The sequence below is a fragment of the Cyprinodon tularosa genome, unplaced genomic scaffold (assembly GCF_016077235.1).
Source record: "Cyprinodon tularosa strain WSP-4 unplaced genomic scaffold, ASM1607723v1 ctg1458, whole genome shotgun sequence".
Taxonomy (NCBI): domain Eukaryota; kingdom Metazoa; phylum Chordata; class Actinopteri; order Cyprinodontiformes; family Cyprinodontidae; genus Cyprinodon; species Cyprinodon tularosa.
Window position 1 is genome coordinate 27,501 of NW_024038285.1, and position 8,956 is coordinate 36,456.

Here is an 8,956-nt window from a genome sequence, read left to right on the forward strand (position 1 = left end):
TTGAGCGGCGTGGCGGTGGGCTCGGCGGGGGCGTCGTCCTCCATGACGATGGTGGCCTCCTCCACCTGCACAGACGGCTCAGATAGCAGAACATCTGCTGCAGCAGGGCAGACTGACGCCAGGCGGGCCGCTCACCGTGTCGTCCTCCGTGTCGCCGGCGGCGCCGGGCGGTAGCAGGGCGCCCTCCATCGTCGTGCTCCTGAACACGCCTTTGATCTTGCTGCCGATCCTGCTGATGCCGAACGGCTCGCCGCGTTTGGAAGCGTTCCTGAACAAGCAGCAGAATGGCGGTTAGAAGCGTCGCAGATGAAGGACCTTCAGCCGGGCCGATCGGAACCAGAGCTGGACTCGCTGAGACAGAAGCTTCCTGGACCTTCAGAACCAGCAGCAGGTTCTGTCCGTGGTACCGAGTTAGAACCGGGGAGCCGCCTGCAGGAGTCCAACACTCACCTGTTCTCCTCACGCTGAAATAAAACCAATGATGCCAGAACCGAGCGTCTGGGTCGGGTTTTTATCCTGGAACCAACCTGTTGATCCTGGAGCTCCTGGTTGGAGATTCGGCTCCTTTCAGCAGGTGTCTGAAGTACTGGGAACCAGAACGGATCCGATCAACAGAACTGTTCACTTTAAGCCCTCTGACCCAAACTGGGACTGAAGGAATAAAATAAGCACATTTTTAGCTAAATCTGGTTCATCTGGAGGGATTCTCCTCGTATGTTAATGGAAAGTTTAGTGGAAGGAAAAAGTGTGTTAATAACCACAGGAGACGCAGCAGGAGGCGATGGATGGACATCAGTTAAAGCTATGGCGGAGGACGTGGATCATCTATATCAGTGGTCCTCATAGCTGTCAATCATTCTGATATTTTAACATCATTGTCCTCGTTTTCTCTTACTGGTGACGAGTCTGACATAGTGGGAAAACTTATTTTGGAAAGTTAGCTTGTATGAGTGATGCTAACAGCAACTATTAAAGAGAGTGTGCACGAGAAGAAATGGGCGACCAAGGCAGCGTTCTGCGGCACACATGGCCTCAGCCCCCCCACCCCCACCATGTATGTGATGGTTTTTACTGAAACTGAAATCTCGATTACAATGGAAATTATAGTTGATAAAAAAGTAATTGATTGATTGATTAGCAGGAGTTCCCTCTTGGCAGCGGGTACAGGGTTGTGCTTTACTATTATTTTTTTTAAGTAAAGAGGGCGGGTCTTTTAATAAATTCATCAACATCCTCCACTATACCTTTAATTATAGGAAGTAGAAACTGTGGATCTTTTTCCTTCCCCATAACTTTCCATGAACATTCCAGGACCGTCCAGCAGCTTCAGGATAAACGCGTTTCCTTCTCTGCGACGTTCTGATTTGCGGAGGTGCTTGATGACCTCAGAGCTGTGACCTCTGGATGGAGGCGTGTTTTTCTTACTTCGTCGCTGTGGCAGAACATGGGCGTGAAAACTCGCTCCAGCAGAGAGAGGACGTGTTCGTACGCCTCAAACAGGCAGGTCATCTTCTGCAGCTTCACCACGTCCTGGTACGGCGCCGCGGCGACTGGAAGCGAGCACAGCAGCATGTCAGCATGGAGCGCTTCCTTCTGGAAGGATCCGCTGCTCAGAGCAAATCATTCATTTAAAAACAAACACTGATTTGTTTTTTTTATCTTTATAGTATTTAAATAAGTTTTCCATCTTTTCTAGAACTTTAATCATTTTTAGTCTTTTCTGGAAGTCTAAATCATTTTTTCTGGTATTTTATTAACCTTTTTTTATTTTTTATTATTATTAGGCATCACTGTGTGCACCAAACCAGTCCAAAGCTCTGGTTTCCTGTATATTTCATTAGAAAGGGATCACTGGGATTACTGGACAGGAAGACACAGAGCAGATGGACGTCCTGAGGAGACTGAGGTCCTTCAACATCTGCAGATGTTCTACCAGTCTGTGGTTTCCAGTGTCCCCATCTACGCCGTGGTGCTGGGGGAGCAGCACCTCCATGAAGGACGCCTCCAGACTGGACCAACTGGGGAGGCCAGCCGGCTCTGTGATTGGCTGGAAGCTGGACCCTGCCAGCTTTTCTTAGCTCTCTACTTTGCAGATATTTTTAGATCTAAGGAAACATTTCAGGATATTACAACTTTTTTATGCTTTTTTGTTCTATATTCAGTCTTTTTATATTGACTGTTGTAGTTTTATGTTTAATGGCGTCTTGCTTTAACTCTTTGTGCTCTATGGAAGCTACTGGAACCAGAATCTCCCTGAAGGAGTAATCCCACAGGATTGATAAAGTTTAGTCTAATGCTACATTCAGACCTCAGGCAGCAGGTTTACATGCTAAGTCGATGGTTGATGCGCATCAAGGTCCATCTGAGGCGCTTCAGAAGCAGCAGCTGCTGCAATAAATGAGCTTTAGCTGCTGGACGCGCCTCATCAACCAATGAGAGGAGCTGATCTGGGAGCTGGCAGGGAGTCAGACGCAGCACTGCTGATGCAGAGCGCTATGATCACTCCCCTGAAACTGTTTATTAACGCCTAAATTAACTTCAAATGTAGAAACCTGCTGACAGAATATGTTGGCTTTTATTATCCTGCTGCCTGCAGTTTGTAGCACAGACCTGAAAAACGCTAACATCTACTTCCAGCCGCCACCAACAGGAGGGGAAAACCCTGGAGAGGCTCTCGGGCCTGAGGCAGCTGCTGCTGGGGATTCCCAGTGACAGCGCAGCGCCGGTATGTGGGGGTCTGAGCGGCTCCCACAGAGAAATAATCTTTGAAGGCAGGATGGTAATCTGGATGAACTGACTGCACAGACCATGTTTTCAGGAGGACTTTCTCACTTCAACATAGATTCTAACTTCTTTCTACCTGCTGATCACAGCTAATATAGCCGCCATTGTTCCAGGCAGAGAAAGGATAGAGTAGCTCCGCCCACCACGCATCAGAACCACTTTACTGCCGCGCAGCTGGAGCAGCAAAGATGCATTTTTCAATTAGATTTTTTTTTCTTTTTAGATCCTTTTCAATGAATCTTTATTGTTTTCTCTCTGGGTGTTTTTTCCAGGTGTGTTTCTCCATCGTTTCCATGGAGACCATCGATAGTTTTAGTAAATCTCCTCGCAGGAGACGTCACCTCATTCACACCGATGGTGGTGAGCTACACTGGAGCCTCCCTCTGACCACCATCGGTAGGCAATGCGGGATAAGTGCCTTGCCCAAGGACACAGTGGCAGTGAAAGCTGGAGGCGGGGTTTAAACCGACAGCCCTCCAGTTGCAGGTCAAACTCCTGCAGCCCTATAATAGTTAAGAATATATGTTTAACTGATAAAGGATCTAAATGTTCTGATCAGAACCGGTTCTATTGGACCTCAGACCCAGACTGAGCTCCCTGGATGTTCTAATGCAGGAGAAGGTTCGGGCACCGTTGTGGATCTCCTCCACGATGAGCGGGTCGAAGCTGATCTTGTCGATGCTCTCCTCCAGGCAGTAGGTCTGGTAGATGTGGACCACCTCGCCGTGCAGACGCTGCAGCTCCGAGTCGCTCAGCTCCGGACTCAGGATCTTATCGTTCAGCTCCTCTGGAACACGGAGGTTCTGAAGGTTAAACCGGATCCGAGATCCGGCGGATCGGAGTACGGCGGCGAGTTCCGGATCTTACCCACAGCCAGGCAGAACTGCAGCACGTGAACGGCTCCTTCCTGCTTCAGGAAGTTCAGGAACCGGAAGAGGAGATCCTGCTGCTCCCTGATCTCCTTCAGCTCCAGCTTCAGCACCTGGAGGGAGGGGGGGAGGGGCTTCAGCGAGCAGATTAAACCCCGCCTCTCTGATGGTAGAAGGTCAAACTCACAGACGGCTTCTTGTTGCTGATGCTGGTGTATTTCTGCAGGAAGGGAACCAGCGCAGACGGAGGCTCTGTAGCTTCTTCTGGCTGCAGATGGAGAACATCTGGATGAATCTGTCCTACCGTGAGGGGGAGGAGCTTAGCGCCAGCAGCCATCCACACACTAAGCTTACCGGGTTGTTGTCCAGGAAGATGAGCACCATGAGGTTGACGGTGTCCTAAACAGGAAGAGGTGGATGTTAGGAACCCTGGAAGATCTTTACCGCCTGGATGATCAGTTTAAAGCCCTAAGATAAACCAACAGCTCCGCTTTAAACACGCCGCACAAACATTTACGGAATTTTAGCTAAATATTATCAACATAAAATGAGCCTCATTTTATATCTTTAGAAAAACAGATGTTAAAATGATTGGTTACCATAGAAACCGACTAATAAAGCAATCAAACAATGACTTCATCATTTACGTGAATCCGGCCTCCAGGTGGGTTTTTATTTTTATTTTGTCCTCTAGTATAAAATCAAACCTTAATTTTTAAAAACTTGCATGTTTTTTAACACCAGTCAATAAAAAACCAACAGAAAGCTTCTCTGTGACCTCAGAGGTTCTGATCCGTCTCTGGTTGGGTCATGTGACCCAGAGCGCCGCTTCCTGTCAGTCTGAGCTAAGCTAACAGCTGTTAGCTCTGAGCCTCAGCTCACCCAGAGGAAGTCCAGGATTCTAGACCCGCTGGTCCAAACTGGTCCGATACCAGAACACGGACTGGTTCATTTAGGGACAGAGCAGTGCTGCAACGGGGCCCTGAGTGGCCCCTGAGCCACAGTGGAGGTGAAGCATCGACCCGTCCGCCTCCTTTACTTACCGGGTCGGCCATGAAGTCCATAGTCGGCAGGAGGACGGATCCGGCCATCACTTCCCGAAGCAGCAGAGCCAGAGACCTGGAGCAGGAACAGAAGCTGGATCAGAACCTTGCTGGACCCGTCTGGGTTCGGTACCTGGTTCTGGAGACGTCACCTGCAGTCGGTGGCTTTGGGAGGCATGACGTAGGAGAAGAGCATCTCTGTCAGCTTCCTCAGGTACAGCAGTTCGTCCCTCCGGCTGTGCAGGGCGGCGTGGAGGTCGGCGCCGTATTCCTCCAGAGCCGCTTCCTGGAGGTCCTCCATGTTCTTCACTGAACACAGGAACCCAAAGAACGGCCCCGTTAACGCCTGCGGGGTCCCATTACAGACCTTCCTCTGTGACTGATCAGCAGCTCTGATCTCTTTACCTTTGGCTGCAGCTTTAGACAGAATCTCCATGTGCTTCATCAGAACCTTCATCACTTTGTCTGCAAACACAGACGGGAAATCCACCTGAAAACAAGCAGAAAACTTTGGTTAGAAAACAAAATATAGAATTATCTCCAACATCATGGCCCCTGATCACCCTGGCCCCCGTTGCCCGCGGCCCCTGATCACCCTGGCCCCCGTTCATCACGGCCCCTGTTCACTCTGGCCCCTGTTCACAGCGGCCCCCGTTCTGCGCGGCCCCTGTTCACCCTGGCCCCTGTTTATCGCGGCCCCCATTCATCGTGGCCCCCGTTTACCCTGGCCCCGGCGGTTCACCGCGGCCCCTGTTCACTCTGGCCCCTGTTCATCGCGGCCCCCGTTCATCGCGGCCGCCGTTCACCCTGGCCCTTGTTCTCTGTGGCCCCTGATCATCGCGGTCTCCGTATATCCTGGCCCCTGTTCACAGCGGCCCAGTTCACCCTGGCCCCTGTTCATCGCGGCCCCCGTTCACAGCAACCCCCGTTCATCGCGGCCCCCGTTTACCCTGGCCCTTGTTCTCTGTGGCCCCTGTTCATCGCGGCCGCCGTTCACCCTGGCCCCCGTTCCCCTCTTCATCGCGGCCCCTGTTCAACGTGGCCCCCGTTCATCCTGGCCCCTGATCATCGTGGCCCCCGTTCCCCGCGGCCCCTGTTCACCCTGGCCCCCGTTCCCCGCGGCCCCTCTTCATCGCGGCCCCTGTTCAACGTGGCCCCCGTTCACCCTGGCCCCCGTTCCCCTCTTCATCGCGGCCCCTGTTCAACGTGGCCCCCGTTCATCCTGGCCCCTGTTCAACGTGGCCCCCGTTCATCCTGGCCCCTGATCATCGTGGTCCCCGTTCATAGGGGCCCCTGTCCCCCTAATGCTTCCTGACCTTCTGGGCTCTGCGGATCAGCACCGATGCAAAGAAGCGAAAAGTCATCCTGACTTCATCCAGACAGGCTTCATCCTCGGTGATGTCCCTGAAAGCAGAGCAGGAAGTTAAAGGAAGCTCCGCCCACCTGCCTGCGTGACGCCGGAACCTTTGACCTCTCACCTGTACCAGGGGTGCACAAACGTTTCCAGAGCCAGCTCAAACACCTGCAGACAGGACAGGTGAGAACGCCATCAGCATGAATGGGATCAGACCCGAGCCGGGCTCCTTACCTCCGCCACCGCGGCGTCCACCTTGGAGGGAACCTTCAGGTCCAACCAGGGCTGGTGGTTCTCCAGGAGCAGAGTGGGCCTGAAGCAGACAGACAGTTATTACACACCTGAGAACCTGCTGACTCTGACACCCCAAATAAAATCTATGCTGACATCAGGAACACCACACGGCGGTGGCAGCATCATGCTATGGGACGGCAGAGAAGATGGAAGGAGCTAAATTAGTACAAAAATCCTAAATACCCAGAGGTCTAATGGAGGGGTTGGATGAACGGCCTAGTCAAAGTCCGGACCTGAAACCCTCTTTAAGGAGAAGCTGATGTTGGAGATGCAGGAGACGTTTAACGAGGAGCAGAAGGAGGTTCTACAGAGTTCTGACCCGGCCCGCCTGAACAGCAAAGTTTTAGCACTGTGAAAACTTCCGTGACTCACCGGTGTCGTTTGCATCTGATCTTCCCACAGACGGCGCAGCTGTGGCCCAGAGGGAAGAGCTCGGCTTCCTGGCGCTGTGGGACACAGAGACAGTCAGAAGACCCGGAGGTTCTGAAGCAGGCGGAGAAGCGGAGAGCGTCCCACCTTGTTCCTGGGTTTGATGGGGAACAGGAAGCTGGGAACCAGCGAGTCCGGTCTGAGCGAGCAGTAGAAGGTGAAGATCCCGGCCAGCAGCGACCAGAACACCATCAGGACGTGGAGGTACCTGCAGGGACGGGATTCACCCTCAGGAAATACTAGGCAGCTGCCTGGGGCCCCAACTTCCTGGGGGGCCCGGAAAACTCTGTTTCCATGTATGGTTAATACAACTATTCCTTATTTCTGCAATGCAATCAGAACGCTGATAATATGAAGTGTATCTCAGCCCCCCTTAAAGTGCTGCGTTCACTATTTCTATGAAACTTATAAGAAAAATTGACTTATTTGCTTAGACTGACATTTTTTGCAGTGTAATAAAACAGGATCAAAGGATTAACTCGTTTTTTAGATTCACCACATAAACAGATTTTTAACTAAAACAGGCGGGTTCTTCTTCTTCTTCTTCTTATGGGATTTTATGGCGGTTGGCAGACTTGTGAATTGTGCATTACCGCCACCAACTGATATGGAGTAAAGCAAGAAAACAGGAAACGATTCACCCCCCCAAAAAAAAAAAAAAAAAAAAAAAAAAAAAAAAAAAAAAAAAAACCTGTGTAACTTAAACCAACATAATACTAAATCACATTTGCCCATATAATTTTAATTTACTCTAGGTCAGGCGGGTTCTTCTTTGACCCTGCCAAACGGAACCGGGTCACGTGACCCTGCAGGGGATCAGCCACCTTCATCCTCCTCCTCCTCCTCCTCACCTGTTGAGCAGCACAGTGAGCGCCAGCAGCGCCACCATCAGGCAGCAGGTCAGCGGGTACTGCCGGCCTGCCTCCCTCAGGACCTCCACCTTCACGCCCCGCAGCAGCTCCTCCATGCGGCGCCTCCAGGCCGCCATCCCGGCGGAGCAAACACCGGAAAAACGCCTCTAAGCGGGACCTTCAGGGGCCATGATCCCCAGGCTGAGAAATAAAAGCCGGTTCATCCGGAAGCGCTCGGTTAGTCGGTCCCGGTTCTGGTCCCGGTTCGGGTTCTGGTTCTCCTGCAGCTTTAGTCCAAACTTTGCTTCCGGTTGGAGACTTCTCCGGGTCGGAGCCACTTCCTCTCCGGCAGGGCGCTTTAATCCCACAGCGGGTTGCCAGGTCCGACAGAAAGACGCAGAGCTTCTGATGTTTGATCCTTCTTCACTTTCTGGGAAATGATTGAAGTTTTTATTTCATATTTTATAAGATCTGGTTTGTTTTCTCCTTCCAGGATAACTGAGCTCTAAAACATGGAGTCTCTCCTGCTTCCTGCAGCTGCCTGAACTGTGCTGCGTTCACGGACCGCCACATAAACCCGCCGCTCCACACCGGAAGCTTCCTTCACCTTTACCGACGCGGCCAGGTGTAAAATGCTGACGTCATCAGTTATGGCCGCTAAGCAGAGCGTATTCCTGCCCCAACATGGCAACCCACATTCCAAACATCCCCACTTCCGGTTAAACGATCGTTTGTTTTGGTGCGAAGCAGCCCAGAGCATTACTCCGCCTCCACTGTGGCTGCCTGTCAGGGGGAACCTCTGGTTCTGTTAGTCACGGGTCACCAATTAGAAACCAGCGGGTCCGAATAAAGAAAACCAGCAACCAGTAAAGGTCTGGAGACATTTTTAATGATCTGTTACTTTAACACTGAAATAAAATGAGGGTTTTTTAATGCATCCATGTTATAGGTTTAATTTTTAAAGAAAAAAAAAAAGAAACTTTTTCCATTTAAAATCTAAATAGTATTTGAAGTAGAGAACAGCAATCATTCAGTTTGGTTTATTGATAATTTCCCATATTTTCTCAAACCCCTGAACTGATGGTTTGTTATTTTCTTTCTTTTTTCTGTCTTAATGTTGGCAGTGGGCTTTAGGCTGCCCTGCGAGGCTTTAAACCTGGGTTTAACCGGAGACTAAGCCATTCTCAAGCACATATCAAGGAGCTCATTTTGAGCCTGGATCCAGATTTATTGTTGATTCTGTTCATGGTGGAGAATCCTGCTTCACAGCAGCAGGTTGAGCCAAACATCCTCTAAATGTGCAGGGTCATCTTTGAGCACCATTTCACTTTT

At 50.9% G+C, this 8,956-nt stretch overlaps 1 protein-coding gene across 2 annotated transcripts in view; it reads right to left on the reverse strand.

Annotated features, from left to right (window-relative positions):
• Positions 1 to 8,166, reverse strand: part of LOC119779332 (sorting nexin-14-like) — a 16,850-nt gene extending 8,684 nt beyond the window's left edge. For both annotated transcript variants that reach the window (XM_038278937.1, XM_038278936.1), the window contains exons 1-17: positions 7,625 to 8,166; positions 6,861 to 6,981; positions 6,717 to 6,790; positions 6,285 to 6,363; positions 6,175 to 6,218; positions 6,013 to 6,100; positions 5,102 to 5,186; positions 4,849 to 5,005; positions 4,697 to 4,772; positions 4,008 to 4,052; positions 3,841 to 3,921; positions 3,652 to 3,766; positions 3,416 to 3,571; positions 1,426 to 1,550; positions 528 to 586; positions 136 to 268; positions 1 to 65 (exon numbers count right to left, since the gene is read on the reverse strand). The exon at positions 1 to 65 is cut by the window's left edge and continues 122 nt beyond it. In XM_038278937.1, the coding sequence (XP_038134865.1) occupies positions 1 to 65; positions 136 to 268; positions 528 to 586; positions 1,426 to 1,550; positions 3,416 to 3,571; positions 3,652 to 3,766; positions 3,841 to 3,921; positions 4,008 to 4,052; positions 4,697 to 4,772; positions 4,849 to 5,005; positions 5,102 to 5,186; positions 6,013 to 6,100; positions 6,175 to 6,218; positions 6,285 to 6,363; positions 6,717 to 6,790; positions 6,861 to 6,981; positions 7,625 to 7,761 (1,640 nt within the window). In that variant the 5' untranslated portion in view covers positions 7,762 to 8,166. The remainder of the gene's footprint in view (positions 66 to 135; positions 269 to 527; positions 587 to 1,425; positions 1,551 to 3,415; positions 3,572 to 3,651; positions 3,767 to 3,840; positions 3,922 to 4,007; positions 4,053 to 4,696; positions 4,773 to 4,848; positions 5,006 to 5,101; positions 5,187 to 6,012; positions 6,101 to 6,174; positions 6,219 to 6,284; positions 6,364 to 6,716; positions 6,791 to 6,860; positions 6,982 to 7,624) is intronic.
• Positions 8,167 to 8,956: the final 790 nt, after the last annotated feature.